The sequence below is a fragment of the Sander lucioperca genome, chromosome 18, assembly GCF_008315115.2.
Source record: "Sander lucioperca isolate FBNREF2018 chromosome 18, SLUC_FBN_1.2, whole genome shotgun sequence".
NCBI lineage: Eukaryota > Metazoa > Chordata > Actinopteri > Perciformes > Percidae > Sander > Sander lucioperca.
The window spans coordinates 19,021,769-19,039,265 of NC_050190.1; the positions used below are offsets into that span (position 1 = coordinate 19,021,769).

The 17,497-nt window shown below is 39.9% G+C and overlaps 1 protein-coding gene across 3 annotated transcripts in view; it reads left to right on the forward strand.

The window, feature by feature from the left end:
- babam2 (BRISC and BRCA1 A complex member 2) overlaps positions 1-16,964 on the forward strand; it is an 87,027-nt gene extending 70,063 nt beyond the window's left edge. For 2 of the 3 annotated variants that reach the window (XM_035994530.1, XM_031321321.2), the window contains exons 8-12: positions 2,405-2,504; positions 12,321-12,391; positions 12,515-12,597; positions 12,758-12,911; positions 15,973-16,962. In XM_035994530.1, the coding sequence (XP_035850423.1) occupies positions 2,405-2,504; positions 12,321-12,391; positions 12,515-12,597; positions 12,758-12,911; positions 15,973-16,036 (472 nt within the window). In that variant the 3' untranslated portion in view covers positions 16,037-16,962. Of the gene's footprint in view, positions 1-2,404; positions 2,505-12,320; positions 12,392-12,514; positions 12,598-12,757; positions 12,912-15,972 lie in introns of all 3 variants that reach the window. The other variant, XM_031321322.2, reaches the window with a different exon arrangement.
- Positions 16,965-17,497: the final 533 nt, after the last annotated feature.

A 17,497-nucleotide genomic window follows, 5' to 3' on the forward strand; every position in this document is an offset into this window, starting at 1 on the left:
TTCATGAGAGTTTGCATGGCTTCTCTGTGAATAAGACCTTATTAATATTCAGTTGAGGATCATTTTGCAAAAAGACAAAACTTGATCTAAAGTAAAAGATTTATAACATATTTGAATCTTTGTGGATGGGTGTGATTTTTATCTTTAGCTATCAGTAAAAACTGTATGTGAGGAATGAGCAGCTGAGTAGAAACCAGCTGTTTTCCACACAGAGCACGAGAACGCCTTCATCATTTATCCTAAATACACTTCTTATGCCAGTCAAGACTGTGACTTCAGTCGTTGGGGACGTTTCCTGACCTCTGTTGAGACATAATTTTCCCATAAACATTTGTGGTTTTTGGTTATGACAGGTGGAGCGCATGATGCTGTGCTCCACCTTACCTCACTACTCCCACAACCTTTCTCTCCCATTTTCAACATTGTTCAATTCTCAGAACTTTGGTGTTAGTCGCTGCCTTTAATCTTGTAACAAAAAAAATGTGGAAATCATTTTCATACACCAGCAAAATTCTCTAGTGAATGTAGTGCTTTTTGGGGCTCTACCAAACTGTCATGAATCATTTATAGCCAGGATTCACCCAAAGTCTCCATAACCTAATGCACACCTTCAGTTGCAGCTGCTGGCACCATAATTAAATGGAGAAAACTCTAAATTCATATTAAAGAAATTATCCTTAACTCACAAAATGTACTTTTCCATACACATAAATGAGTAGCAGAATAGTTTCCAGCGTACCGCCTGTTTTCCTCCCTGCAGCCGTGAAAATGATTCTAACTCACAAATTATTTAAATATGTTCTGGTTCCTGCTTTTAGTTTTTTAAAGAGCTCCTTTTCATTTTTGTTTATTATATTTTTGTATTTGACAACAATACTAATTATTAGAAATAATAGTAACATAATTTTGCCACCTCCCCTGTTTTAAATAAGACATCAGAGGGGAGTTTGAATATCTAATAAAAGGGTTTTGTGTAATTGCTCCTTAAGCTTAATGATATAGTATACATAGTCTGATCTTACTTCCTATCCTTCTATAAATCTGTACCCTTCTGACATTTAAAATTAATACAACAAGTGTTTTGTTGTACTGACAAGAGCTTCTACTGTAGTTATAATAAGTAATGTAATAGAAATGCTCATTTTTTTACTTTTGGAGCTGTTTTCGGTCCAATCCCTCCTGTACTACACTGCCTAATTTTAATAGTTTTCCCAGAAATGTCTTTTTCAGTATCAGCACTGATCCTGGTTTTAATGTGATGTGACGTTCAAAAACACTACAATGTTCTAAACAGACAGAAACTCATCATGGTGTTTTTTTGTAGTTGCACATCCAATTTGAGTGTTCTCTCTGAACTGTTTGACATTTACTGATTATTGATCATTACTTGCAGCTGGACATTAAATGCCCTGTTTCCATTTACAAAAAAAGAAGTGTTCGGTGTTTTCATACCAAGCATTGATAAACCAGATAAACTAGTTTTTTGGCTTGCAAGTCATATCTCAAAGACTTAAGGCGTGGCTTGGACTTGGCTCTGGGATGATGTGATGGAATCCGTGGGATCATGGTCTTGGTCTGTGATTCACTGTAGTAGTGTTTTACCCTGAGATACATTATTACCATTTTTTTTTTACATCATAGCCTTTCTGATCAACTAATGAACAAGCCCTAGGGGCCGCATCTCAACATATGTGATCTTTGACATTTGACATAATGTAGCATGATGTAGGCTATTTACATTTATCATACATGCTTAACCTGGTAAACTTCAGGCATCCACTACCGCATTGATTTTAAATTAACATAACAGCATTTCTAAATGCCCTCTGAATGTCCTTTATTATAATAAAGAATGGAAAAAAATAGAAAGCAGCGGAAGACATCCTCCTCTATGTGTCTTTAAATGAGCATTAAAAGCCAATAAGCGGTTCCTTAAGACCTTTAACCTGTCCTGAGGGTATTCCCTCTGTTTTTGCCCCAGATCAGAAAAAAAATGAGGGAGTGACTATTTCGGTTGGTTAGTCATTAGGGAGCTGCAGCAGCAGATTTCCTGATTAAACAAGCATGCACTAATCACTAATGGAGCTGTGCTGCTGGATTGAATCAGGAGGATGTCAAAAGAATAACTGAACGAGTCAAGGAGAATAAGGAGGATGCCACAGGCATGAGTCACTCCTTTATTTTTTTTTATTCCACAACTTCAGTAGATGGCAGCCAACTGATGTGCTCAGTGTTTGTTTTGTTTTACATACATTTCCATAAAGGCAGGTGGTCACACAACGTCTTGAATTGTCCTAAAGATTGTTGTGGTGGCACAGAGAACATGGTAGTAACTTTATGTTGAGTGTAACCTAAATATGTGCATACATTTACCGACTAACTGTTGTCTTTTTTATTCAATCAGTGCTCTGGGAGATTCCTTAGCACTTCAAATCCCAGCATTCCCCAGTGGCGGATGCCTAATTGACTATGTCCCTCAAGTGTGCCAGATACTCAACAACAAGGTAACAGCGTTTGGTTAAACTCATTTTACTTTTATACAGTACGTTTAGATGTGCTTTGTGTGTTGTGTGTATGTCCATGTGTCCATCACAAAGAAATAATGTCTTTAAAAACTAATGTCTATTAGTTTTGGGGTCTGCATTATTTCACACTTGTTACCATGTTAGAGTGTGTGTGTGTGTGTGTGTGTGTGTGTGTGTGTGTGTGTGTGTGTGTGTGTGTGTGTGTGTGTGTGTGTGTGTGTGTGTGTGTGTGTGTGTGTGTGTGTGTGTGTTTTAATGTGTGTATGGGCATTCATGCACGTGTGTCTGTGGGCGTACTGGCCAACCTCCATAGGATGTCTGAGCACTCTTTGGCCTCCGCAGGTTGACAGGTAGATATGCAGTGTAGACACGATGTGATGTCATTTCCCTCAGGAGAAATGCCCATCCCCCGCTACCAACACACACACACACACACACACACGCATACACACACACACGCACACACACACAAACAAACAAACAAACACACACACACACACACACACACACACACACACAAACACAGATACCTTCCTGGTCTCTAAAAAGCATACTCAGGGTGACTGGAACACTTCCATGTCTCTGGGTGTTTTAGTCGACAACATGTGAAAGGCATGTTGAAAAGCAGCTTTATCAATAGCAGATAAAGACTATTACTATATAAGGTAAGACTACTTGAAAGAGCAAGTACACATTTCTAATAAAGTATACTGCCTCTAACACACATCCTTCTTATTGATTTCATTCAGGGCCATTGATTTATTGCAGTATGCAAAGTTTAACCAGCACTATGTGCTGCATGCTGGCCAATTGCTGTTGTTAAAATGTACAATACATAGACTAAACAGCCTAAGTGTGTTAGCCTTAGCAGTGATCTGTCCAAATTCAAAATTTCCATGGTGTAGTCACAGCTGGCTTTGCACTCCAGTGGGGGAGATTCGTAAAATGCTATGACTCTGATCAATTTCATGCCCATTCACATGCAAGCTGTGAATGAATTGTCATGACGCAAAACCATCTGAAAGTGAGAAGTAATGTGTGGAAGCTTTTTGTATTCAACAGTGTAGGTGGAAGATGTGTGAGGAAAGACACGGTTGTAGCCTTTTAACAGTAACGTTACCACAACAACAAATCTGGATTCACCTGTTCATAGCCTGATAACTATACTGAATTCAGAGGTCTTACTGAGCCACTCCGAATGGGCAAGACAACATCAATTCCATAACGTAGTTTCTCATTAGGCTACGTGGGTTGTGTTCATATTCATTCAAACTATATATGGTTGATATTTCCCTGTTGTGGGTTTTTTGGATAGTGACAGCCTTTATGATATTTGAGCTATTGAAGCAACTTCCACAGAAAAGAGGGCAATGGCTAATCTTAGTGACGCTAGTTCGACAGCTTTCTGATCATCCTAATCAGTTTTAATTGGGCTTCAACAGTATCTACATAGATACATCTAATAGACAGTGCTAGATGTAGTGTTGACTTTAAATATTACTACTATTACCATTAAAACAGACTTTTACACTCTTATCTGAGTGTAGCAATCCTCTTGGTCCATATTGATCAGGCTGTTAATGTTCATCATAAAAGAAATTTTATTTTTGTACCTTGTTCTTGGATCTCAAAATGTTATTTATCATTTGTTGTGGCCTTTTGGTGGTCAAGCATACAGGGACTAAAAGAAAATGGACCATTTGACAACATGAAGTAGCAATTAGCAATCTCTCATGTTCAGTAGCGGAAATGTGGCTCAGTTGTGTGGCGGAAGTGGCATTAGTCGTTCTTTTGAGTCACTTCCAGTCAAAAGAAGTAACCTAAATTTTGCCAGAGTAAGCATATATTACAAGTAGATTCATCAGAGGAAGGCAGATGCTGAAAGTGTAAGCAGAAACACAAAGCAGTATTTGGCTTCTCTATATCTGTTATTGTTTGTAAAATTTATCGACTGAGGCCCAAGAATGGCAAAGAAAAGAGACATCATTCTTATGTGAGGACAGGCTGTGCAATCGTTTTGTTCTTTTAAAACCATCAATCATTTACTCCCACATATTCCAGATGCTGTGTTTGTATTGTATTTATTGCCACATACTGTGCACACAGCTGGGACTGGGACTAGGGTTGTGGCAGCACCTGGCATCGCAGCATTAAAAAGATTACTCATGAAAATCAGTTCCAGAAGCTAATAGGCCCTGAGGGGTTTTCAGTCACCACCTATGTACATACAGATGTGATCAACTCACAAGACAAGGAATTAGTTGCTTTCAATCAATGAAATCATCCTTAGCCGGCAGTGTTTTTTGACCTGGTAGTGATAGTCAGGTAGGAAATTGGCCTATGAGAGAGAAGTGGAGAGGAATTAATAATGAATGCAGTATAATTAAATGTGTCATGTGTCTGCTTCAGCTACTTTTACAAATGTTCGGGTTTCGTTTTATTGTGTGTGTTCTAGGTTATTGCTCTTCCCTTACGTGTTTTTTAAAGGGACCAGTTCACAACTTATGTCTGTATCCAGATGTGTTATCAAGCTAATGATCAATCCAATCCCAACGTTTACATTTACATTTATAGCTGGTACATACAGTATGTGTTCCCGTTGCTGGCATTCTCATTACATTACATTTTTACACATGCAAAGTAGACAGTAGGAGGAGAAGCACAGTCAGTCAAAACAATTGTAGTCATTGTCTGGCTGTTGGACCCTTTAGTATACAGCAACAACTAAAGAGTGAACAACAGATTGTTTCTGCCACTGTGATCACTAAGTAAACAGGCCCCATATACTGTGGTGGCATCTCACTTGTATACCAGAACAATAACACTGCAATTAAGTAAGTACGCTTATTTAGTGTCACAGCACACTTTACAAGTGCATAGTACACCTTACAAATAAATAGATTGTACCAGATTAAAACAAAATACAAAAGAAACAATACTTTGGAAATACTTGGAAAGTGCAGGTGTTACATTCAGGGCTGAAGTATTCAACTGTAAGCAAGTGAAAAAAAGATGAAGTTTTTTAGTCTTGATTTAAAGGTCTCAGTGGTGTTTGCCTCTGATCGAGTGTGGTAAATGGATGTTTTTACTCTTCAACTGCTTATGCGAGCAAATAAGTCCACAAGATCTTGTAGAACCTGTGATATGTTGAAATTAGGGGTATGGCGATATACCGGTATTAGGGTTGGGCGGTAATACGGTAATACAGTATACCGCGAGGTCTTAAAAATAGCAACGGTATCAGTTTCAATACCGTCATTAAAAAAAATGCAATGCTCTTATATAGGAGACAAGGATTAAATACTAAATATCATTTATGTAATTATGTGTGGTTGTCATCACGTGACAGTGTGGAGGAGAAAGTAGTTTTTTTGTTGTTATGTTATTATTGTTTCAGTATTAGTGTTTGGTATTCAGTTTCTGAACGGTGCACAAGCCAACAGTTTGGTGACGCCGTCTGAGCCTTACGTCATAATTTTTAATTAGTCACGGTAATACCGTATACCGCGGTAAAAGAGGGAGGAGGTTTGACGGTATAAAAATTTGGATACCGCCCAACCCTAACCGGTATTGACGATAACTGTGATATTAAAAAATAAAATACTGATATCATGTTAGCACATATGATAATATTGTGTAAAATAATCCACCGCCTCTGTAAATCATTTCCGTTTCTTTCCGTTCTCGCTTTGTCTTAAACGCCCCACACATTGGATATTTTGTTTATCAGTTGATCTGGTTGCCTTTAACTATCAGCGAGGCCATGAATGACATCAAAGTACTCTATTTACTATTTTTGGAATATCTCCGGAATGCTGCGGTTTAGAGACTTACTTTATATTGCCTTGCTTTGTTACTGTTATAGCTTCCCAATGAGCTCCACTGTGATCGTGTCCCTTTTGAGAAGCACTCTAATTCAGCTTGGAAGCAATATAACGCAGTTGCGGCTGGTAATAAACAGCTGGAGGTCTGATATGTGCAGTATACTGTAGACAGTGGTAGTAGTGTCCATGTGACGTTTCTACTGTGGCCAAGTCAATTTGAATTATACTGTGTCTGCTTACTCCTTTCATTATCATAATAAACACTGCATTTTATTATTCATCATTCTATGGTATTTGAATTTTTGATGCCCACGTGGATTTGATCAGTATCATATAGTCAGTTATCAGTTTAGTCACTCTTTATAACATAAAAGCTGGGGGTGGTGTAAATGTTTATGTGACAGAGAGAGAAGAGATTTCTTAATCACACAACAGGAAGCACTTCCGGCTCAATTGCGTCACACTCCCCACATACAAATGCACGAACACAACAAATGGATGAGCGGGCGAGGGAGTCATGGGTGCAGGCAGGTTTGAATACCTGCAGAGCAAGATCACCTGTCTTGCATCACTCAAACCTCGAGGCAGCCAATAGAAAGACTTGGCTGCAAGTCACCGTGACAGTGGGGGCAGGAAATCCTTTCTCAGTATGGGTGTAAAAGTTCAGTGATCCACAGTTCCCTTGAAAAACACACACACACACACACACACACACACACACTACAACACACACACACACACACACACACACACACAGTGTAACTAGACACACAGCTTATTGAGTATGTGGCCTTGCAGCTTTTAAGAAAGCTCAATTTCCGCCTCCACTGTCCCATGTAAACATAATTGAACAGGAGGCTGAGTCACAATGGCAGTCTGTGTTTAAGAGCTCTTGCAGATATGAGACCCATCACACACACACACAGAACTGTGTATCAGAGATTACTACTTTCCTCTTTCACAAAATGCAGTCATTCATATAGTACATTGATGAGTAATCACAACCATGCAGCTTTATTTATGATGTATCCTGTCCTCAAATGAACCTCACAATTTCACTACATGTTTTTGACTGCTTAGGGCTGGGACAAATAATCAGTAACAGCAATATATCGCAATACAGACTTATTATGCATTATAGATGCACTGGCACTAATATCACCTTACCTTATCACATTATTCTTGCACTGCTGGAGCCAGTGTTGTAGTCGAGTCACCAGCTGTCGAGTCTCGAGTCCCCAGTGTTCAAGTCCAAGTCCAAGAGGGCGCATCCCTCTGCATCTTTTAAATGTGAACATGTAGTAGGGGGAGGCACGCATTATGAACCACAGTCGCAGGTGGAGGACTCACGCCCTGCCCCTGCATGAAACTGTTACTGTTACTAAATATATATCAATATCTTATATACATTTTACTGATCTATTACACATAAAAGTAGTCAGAAACATCATCCAACTTCTGAGTTCTATTTCATGAATGCTCAAGTCCGATTTCATAAATCTAAGTCATAAATTTCCATAAAATAAGTCATCAGTGCGCAAGTCAAAGTGGAATCACGAGTCCAGAGAATAGCGACTCGAAGTTTATCTCTTCTTGCAGATATGTGAACTCTGTAACTGCTCTTCTTTCCAGAAGTTCATTATTCCTCTGGTAGTATATGATACACTATGGAAAACCCTAGCTCATATATCGCACACGCTCATGATAGAATCTATCATGGGAATCATCATAATATCGTGTTGTGAGTTGGCAAACTGATGCAAACTGTTCAATCCAGTTGAAGTCAAATACAGTGCAAATTGATGTTTAACTTAGGGTGGGGGCTTGATCAAGTTTTAATTAATACAAAACCAGTGTAGAAACCTGTTTATCAAATCCAAACCCTTTCGAATCCCTTATTGAATCTATATAGGTTCATTGTTCAACATTTGCAAGTACCTAAAGTTATCAGTGGCAACCAAAAATATGTTTGGAGATCCTGATTTATGAATTTTAGGTTGATAATCCTAAAATGTTGATGTCATTTTCATAAGAGTTTAGCTTGGAAATTCTCCTGAAATTGATGTGAGTTGATCAGCTCAAAACTTTCTCCAGAGAAGACTCGCCACGCTAGATCTTTTTGAATTACAAAAACATTATCTAATGCCGTCCAGTGTGACAGAGTGATGTTTCTTTCCCCTTACAAACAGTCTTTGGCGTAATGCAGACACCAGCTTGCAGGGCGCATTAACCAAAAGAATATAAAGTATCATATAGCTGTTACTGAATTAACGTTTATTAGCTTCAGCTAATACAGTATAATCTGACGCTGATGATGTCTGTCATTTTAACGTGCCATAGTAAGGGTCAGTGCAGGCCTGCTACCTGAATGTGTTGTGCATTACTCTTTGCTACTAAGAATGTGGAGAGAAAAAAAAATGTTTGATAGGAGACTTGTTATCCTCAGAGCTCAGTGAATCCAGATATTTCACCAACAGGGAACTGGATTCAAAATGTAATCGTCTATCGGAACATAACTCTATGTATAACTTAACAATATTCCCATTGGTGTGGTGAAATGGATTTAACATGGCTGATTTTCTTCATGCTCCTTTGATGAAATAGTGTGCATGTCTAAATTATAGACTGAGGGAATTCTGCTGCAGTTTTTTTCTGTGTTGTTGAGTAATCTGAGCTTCGCCAGCATTGCCCAGGTGCAGTGATATATAACCTTCGTCTTGCTAGGTGAATGGAGCAGGTCACCTTCATGGCTGGCTGCTGACTGCTGACTGCAGGCTTTCTCACCTGCCCAGGATGCTCAGTCAAGTCAAGCAAGCCCTGAGCTGTTCCTCTTTAGACTTAAAGATAAAACCTAATCACACCTGTCGACACACGCTAAAGACATGTTGGTTATGTGCTCACAAGAGGAGAACCTGTTCTTATGTTCATGTGTTGGATAAATCATGTGATTGGTTGTATTTTGGTTTAAATTCCAACTCAGTCATTCACTGGTGTTTTTTGTATATGCTGCTCTAGATTTGGGAAAACCTGTCGCCTCTAAGCAAGAAGGCCAGCTGTGGCCTTTCTGTGTTGAGTATGTCTAAAATACCATCGCTGGGTCCAAAATTAACTCTTTTTGTCCACCAGCCAAATTTATTTATATTACAAATTTTACCAGCCACTCAATATATTACCATAGTTTTCCAGCTGGTGAGTGAAGCAAATCTACCAGCCACTTGCATATTTTACCAGCATTTGGCAGGTAGATGGTGCTGATTTTGGACCCTGTTGCTTGACACTCAGTGCACTACACAGACAACCTACCTTAAAACGAGCACTGCAGCGTTTTTCTCATTTTCTAATGTGATGCACAAGGTTGCTAAACATGCATGTGAGATGAATAACAAAATGGAATGGTTGGGCTTCAGTAGGCCAACCACTGGCATATATTTTGGGAGTGCCCGGTCATAAGATCCTACTGGACCGTGCTTCACAAAACATTGAAAAACATACTTAACATTGATTTACCCGTGCAGGTTCCCACATTATTTTTTAGGAAATGCTGATTTCCTTGCAAGACGGTCTGATGAGTGTTTGTTTGGTATTTTGACAACCGCTGGTAAAAAAGCACTGACAAGACATTGTGCTTCCTGAAGCCCCCACGATACAGGAGTGGATAGATATAGTAAATGACATCTATGTTATGGAGAGGATAACCTTCTCTCTTCGTCTTCAGAAAAATGTTTTCATTAAACTCTAGACTAAGTGGGTCCAATATGTAAAGCACTTAACGGCCAGACATCGTTGAGATATCGAATACATGAGTAATGTTAAAATTTTTAAAGGACCATGAAAAAATGACTAATGTTGTTTGAAAATTTCCCTTTAGTTTTTTTTCTGTCAATAATACGATTTGTAAGTTTTAAGTTTCTTTGAAGTCCTCCCCGGTCTTACCAACCTTTGTTTTATGTTAACACCCTGCATTGTACACCTTACCTCTCCCAAACTGTATTAAGTTCCTGTTGTCTTTATGCTTGAAAAAGAAAAATGGACAGCAGAGAAAATGAAACAGATATTGTTCTGATTTAAGTCTTGTAATCTACACTACTGTGCTAAAATAAAAAAATGAAAAAAACGTTTTTAAAAAAATGGAATAGTTACTGTATTTGATCAAGAATTATAAAAAAAAAAGTAAAAAAAAAACTGAATGTAGAGGCCCCATGTAAAAATGTTGACTTGAATAGAAAGAAAAAAAAGTGTTAAAATGAACACTACCTTAAGGAGACAGTCTTTTCTTGTTACATTTGACAAACTCTATGGTAGAGCTTTTAACACCAGCTTATTTGGCTGTCAAATGGTAAGCTAAAGACGTTGTACTTTGTACTGTGACATTTAAATTCGCCTGCACAAAGATTGCATGTAATGCCACTTTTGTGCTCCGAGCCGTCTGGTTTTAAAGTGAAAGCAACCATTAAAAAGTCCACCTCTCTTAATCTCTCTACAGGCCAAGGCATTGTTTACATTCTGGGTAGGTCCGCTATACACAGACTGAGAGGTACTTTTGCCTGTAAAGGTTCAATTCAGGGCCAGACAGACCCTAAAACCATGTGTATGGACATGTGCTGAGGGGGAAAAAAAGGGGGAATGCAGTTGATGAGATTCAAAACAATATACTGTTCATTAAACAGGGTATGCATACATTCTGTTGCTGCAAGGTTATTCTTCTAGGCCAGAGGTCTAAGACTTATAATCATGTAATAATAACATCCCCAGTTCAAGTGAGCTCACCTTCTGTTGATGTTTACCAGCTGTGACTGTGTGTGTGTGTGTGTGTGTGTGTGTGTGTGTGTGTGTGTGTGTGCGTGCGTGCGCTTGTTTAACTATATTCGTGGGGTCCAAAAACCGGGAGTCCAGTATACTTGTGGGGTCCCGACAGCTTTGTGGGGCCTAAATGCTGGACCTCACAAGTTTAAAGGGCTGTTTGAGGGTTAAGACTTGGTTGTAGGATTAGAATTAGGTTATGGTTAGGGTGAGGGTAAGGGTTAAGGTTAGGCATTTAGTTGTGATAGTTAGGGTAAGGGGCTAGGGAATGCATTATATCAATGACGGGTCCCCACAAAGATAGTGCCACAAACGTGTGTGTGTGTGTGTGTGTGTGTGTGTGTGTGTGTGTGTGTGTGTGTGTGTGTGTGTGTGTTTTGCCTGGTGTTTCACTGTCTGTCTGTCTGCGGACAAATTTTGTCCCTGCAATAGCGTCACAACTGTGCAAGATGCAGTCACAAAACTTAGCAGGTGTAATGAATGTCAAGTGCGAAGATGGGTGTGGTCTGAGAAAGAGCGTCATCTGTTACCTTTTCACCCACACGCTGCAATGCTTGTCCTATTTAATATTATGTATATTATATAGGGCAATATAATGACCTGTCCTGTAACCAGCAAAATAAACATTGGCCTGTATCCAGGCACCACTGCAGTCAACTTGGTGAACTCACAGCACAGACCTTTGTCACATATTGATATACGTTGCAATCTCAGTTCTGGGTGTGCCACGCTTTAGATTTGAATTCACAATAGTATCATAATTCTGGAGTCTTTTTACAATTATTTGGCTTGTGGCACCACTGGAACAACCTATTTAGAAGTCACAACCTTAAACAACTACTTTGCTTTATATTATGTAGCTCATTTGCAGCCTATTTCCCCCTGCGTCTCGGCGGTCCAAAAGATATGCATCTCTTGATTTTGGTCTTTATATCTTATCTTTTATCTTATCTCTGATCTCTTATCTTTCTGTCTTAATCTTATATGTAAATATAAATGTTCTGTGTGCAGCAGATACCCTTTTACTGTTGAGTCAGATAAATGCCACAAATACCATTTAGATTTTGTTTCTTTGTTGTGGTTTTTCTGGAGGGTTATCTATATTGATTGATTCAAATGCTGTTTTGCCAATTCCGTTGTGTGTACTAAACCTTTTACTTGTTCTCTTTAGGTGCAGTATGTCATCCAAGGCTATCACAAGAGGAGAGAGTACATCGCTGCCTTCCTCAGCCACTTTGGAATGTGAGTCAACTAGAGAGGACCACATCCTCCACTGATCTCAGCGGCCATTCATTTGTCACTGTTTTGTCTTTTTTTTTTAACAAAAAAATACTGTTGGTGTAAATGAGCATGTGTGTATTGCAGGGGCGTAGTGGAGTATGATGCTGAGGGATTCACAAAACTTACTCTCCTGCTAATGTGGAAGGACTTTTGCTTTCTAGTACACGGTAGGAACATCACAAAACACACACACACACACACACACACATTTATACTGGGGTCTGTTTCTGATCCGCCTGGATCACATCTGATGCAGTTACCTTATGATCCTCTTTTTCTCGTTCTACTTAACACATCCCTCTCACCGTGTCCCTCGGCTCCTCGTAGTGGATCTTCCGCTGTACTTCCCGAGGGACCAGCCCACCCTCACCTTCCAGTCTGTGTACCACTTCACCAACAGCGGCCAGCTCTATTCTCAGGTGCAGGTGTCGTACCCCTACAGCCCTCGCTGGGACGGCAATGAGATGGCAAAGAGGGCGAAGTGAGTAGATCCTGCCTCATTAGATCCATTAGAAAGCCCAGTTTCTTGCAAGTCATACAAAGTCATTTATCATGATGGAAGTCATTAGATATGATACAATAAGATCATATTGTCTAGATTGCACTACACACAGGCCATTTCTTGATATTCACAGATTTGTTTCCGCCTTTAATAAACATAAACTGGTTTAAAATGTTCTAATCTACAGGCGTCAGCTGCAGCCTAAGAAGTGTTTGCTTTTTGCATGTCAAAGGTTAATAATAATACAATACATAATCCGTTTTACTCTGGTTATCTATGTAGTTTTTTCTTTACTCATTTGTTTATCTTAAAGTGCCCATATTATAAAAAAAACACTTTTTCTGGGATTTGGGGTTTTATTTTATGTCTCTGGTGCTTCCACATGCATACAAACTTTGAAAAAAAACCATCCATGCTGTTTTGAGTGAGATACGGTTTCTGAATGTGTCCTCCCTTCAGTTTCTGGGTGAGCTACGTCACGTCACTAGCCGAGACGAGACGAGGGGCCTAGGGGGCTAACCGTTAGCATGCTAGCTCGTTCTCAATGGCAAAACACTGCTACAACACACACAAATTCATTATTCATTGAAGAACTACTTACATGTCCCTGTTCTGCAGGTATTCCATGCAAAGTTGGAAGTGCGCCCTCGTTTAGAAGAAGTCTCCCGGCTAATCCTGCCTTGTACAGGCCGAAGTTGCAGAAACAGCTAGCTAGCTCATGTAATCCTTAGCTAGCTACTGCGCATGTGCGACTGACAACAAAGATGTTACAGAAGTTGTGAGGTCTCACTCTGTAGCTAAAACAGAGACCTGAACACAGGGTGAAAAGAGGAGCTGCAGCAATGGGCAGTACAACAAAAATATGGTGTTTTTTGAAAATTAAACCTATTATATACTGGTACAATCTCAAATTACAATTATGAACCTGAAAATGAGCATAACCATACCACTTTAATACATCTTAAAGATGCTCTAAGCGATGTTGGGTGACGTCACTTCTTGTTGACGTTCAAAGTATTGTCAAACAAAACGGAGACTAGCTCGCCCCCTCCTCCTCATTCTGTTTGTTATGTTATGTTTAGTGATACAGGTTGGCGCAGCTTGTTTTTGTTGCCGTTTGTAGAGCCTGGGCTGCCTACAGAGACCACAGTTTTTTACATTGTGTTCAGGGGACAGGCAGCTAGCGGATAGTGAGGAGAAGTTTGCTGTATGTGACAAAAAATGTTGCAGCCTAAAAAACGTGTGACATCGTTTAGAGCACCTTTAATGTCTCCACACACAAAGATCTGCAAACCTATTTGGATTACTAACTGTTAGCTTCTGGATTCAATCATTAGAGCTTTGGCTCAGTAAGTATTGTTTAAAGGAAAATTGCAGTATTTTTCAACCTGGGTCTTATTCTCATATTTGTTAGCATTTTGACTATGGGCCATGCTAACTTTGCACACACAAACAACGCTGAAGAGATTCAGGAATCGAGGCAAGCAGCGCATGCCTTCTCAAGCTTTCCAAATAAACTAAAGTAACCCTTTCAAAATGCTTGTCTCTGTGTCAGAACTCAAAATAATTTCAAACACTTGTCTCTGAACGGAGAAATTAGCCCCCTGGATTAGCTAATTTAGCTAATTGTACAGGGATTTATTTACAGGGTAATCAGACGGCTAGCAAAGCTAGTTGTTTGGTTACCCAACTAGCAAACTATCTATTCCTCTACAGTTATAAGAAACATATATTACTCATCGTTTTATACATAGCATAGTCTATATCCACGACGTTACACTTCCGGGATTGCTCCGGTGCCGCCAGAAATTCCGCCGGATGTCACTCTTTTCGGCCGGATGTCCATTACCTTCCGCTTTCTTTGTGTTGTAAATTTAAACTCTGGTGGATTTCTGAGGACTATGGTTAACTGCTCCTCAGATCTCTGCAGGGTAAATCCAGACAGCTAGCTAGACTATCTGTCCAATCTGAGTTTTCTGTTGCACGACTAAAACAACTTTTGAATGTACACGTTCCACCAAAACAAGTTCCTTCCCGAGGCTATTTGGCAGAGGCACCGTGGCTTTGTCCGGTGCTTAGCACCGCCCAAGACAATTGTGATTGGTTTAAAGAAATGCCAATTAACCAGAGCACGTTTTTCTCCTATCCCGGAATGCTGTGTGGACTAGCCAGACCCTCCTCTGCAGCGCTGTGGAGGAAGGTCTGGCAACGCGAGACTATATATAGCATGATCCTATTTCAACAACAGAGGTAAACAGATATTATAAAAGGCTTGAAAAGCCTTTGATAGCTTTTTGGGGCTTGATATTGCAACTATTGAACTAAAGAGAGCTGACCATTTGGTCCAGTCGGCCTCAGTTTTCTACCAATTGATTTTGGAGGCAGACCACTAGCTTGCGCTTTTTCAGGATCTTACTGACCTGGCCAAGAAATAGTCATACACAATTCCTCGTAAAACCACAACTGATCCACAACTGAGGCAGATTTTGTAACCTTTGGACAGAACAGGCTAGCTGATTCCCACTACAGCCAGTATTGATGCTAAGCTAACTAACCTATTGAACCAACAGATATGAGAGTGATCTAACTCTCTGCAAGAAAGCGTCTAAGCTTATTTCCAAAAGTGTTGAGCTATTTGCTTGAATTCTAACCTGAACGCACCACCTGTGGCTAAATACCTTGTGGACTGCTGGGGTTTTTTTTTAAGCCGTTTGATTTTTTTGTGTTCCTGTTTTTCCCTCAAGAGCGTTAACACATAGAGAGTAGATATCTCATGCACAGTTGTAATTTAACAAGTAAACACATTCTGCCTTTCATCTGCACCTTGTTACATGCTGGCACTGGGACTGACCCAGTGAATTTGTTAGATGCTTTGAAGCAGTTGAAACACAATCATTGTCACATTTTGATGTTTTATAAGCTGTACTCTCTCTCGCTCTCTCCCGTCCTCCTCCCTTCTCTTTCCCCTCCTCTCTCTCTCTCTCTCTCTCTCTCTCTCTCTCTCTCTCTCTCTCCCATCCTCCCTCTCTCTCTCACCCAGGGCGTACTTCAAGAGCTTCATCCCTCAGTTCCAAGAGGGAGCCTTTGCCAACGGGAAACTCTAGTACTCTCTAGCTTAATGACATGCCTGGAGAGTTGCCTGTGGGAGTGTGTGTGTGTGTGTGTGTGTGTGTGTGTGTGTGTGTGTGCGTGTGTTTTTGTGTCTGCCATTGTGTACCTGTATATGAGTATGCACAGACTTACATTTGTGAAATGTGCTCTACTACAGGCTCGGTAAATTCCACGTTGTTTGATTTTGAAATGGTTGCCTCTCAGTCCGTTCACTTCTTTGTTTTAGTTTTAGTGAGAAGCCACTTTTGTTGTAGAAGTTTAGAAGAAGATGTCCAGACACGGCAACATGCTATAAACAAAAAAGGAAAAAACAAAACTCCCACACAATTGTTGAAATGATCCCAGACTTTAAAACCCAGAATGTATGGTGTAGATACAAGCAAGGGATGTGACGATCCAGTTCCTCCACCGCGAAAGGATTATGTAAAAATATCAGACACATGAACATTGTGCTCATGTCACACACTTTTGTGGGATCAGGTTAAACAGTTTGTGATTGTTTGTCTTGTTGCCAGCTCACAGTAAAGGGCCTTTGTTTTGAAGAGGAACTCTGAACTTTGACAGAAATCGTACAATCTGCCTGCCCAACCTAACAGTACCTAGTATTGTTAATTTTATTAAGCCAACGACTCCTGGCTTTAAGCAGTCAAACCGCAGAGGGTTGGGTTCACAACACTCCACCCAGAGCTTCCGTGCTGTGAGAGGTATTTGTTGATATGCAAGCAATATGTAAACTATTAACTACTATGTAAATCACAAAGAGCTGTAGGGACGATGCAAAAGACCTTTGTTTACTGTTTGTCTTTTGTCGCTCACGATCGTCAGATAAGCCCTGTCAAGTCTTTTACTGGCAGGTTGACAGTACTGTAAATTACTGAATGTCAACATTTCTATCCAGTAAAGAAGTCTGTTTCCACCTGACAGCGTGTCATTGTTTTGTACTTGGTCTGCATTGTTGGTCTGGAAAATTATCATTGAAAACATCTTTGCTGGCGGCCCTTGTTTTGTTCTCATCTCAAACCACAAGTGTGATCTCTGTCATCGCATCACATGGGATGGATTTTAAAGATTCCCATGTTAACGACTTGGACACATCGATGCAAACATCAATGTCTGCTTCAAATCAAGCTTCATTCTCTGGGGACATCCCAAAAACAGAAACTGAAATATATTTTTGAATTAAAGGCAAAGACACTGCTGTGTGAAATACATTTTTAAGGCAACACATGATCTTCATATTTTTGTGCTGCCTTATTCGTAAAATTTAAAATGACTCACTGCCCTTCAAATGTGTAACGGTGTACTTTTATGTGTACACCTTAGTATCTGTAATGCAAGTGTAAACCCTAGAGATGCTGTTTTACACGCGTCTCATGTGCTTGTGTAATAAGGAGCTCAGAGGGTGTGTGTGTGTGTGTGTGTGTGTGTGTGTGTGTGTGGTGCACATGCATGGA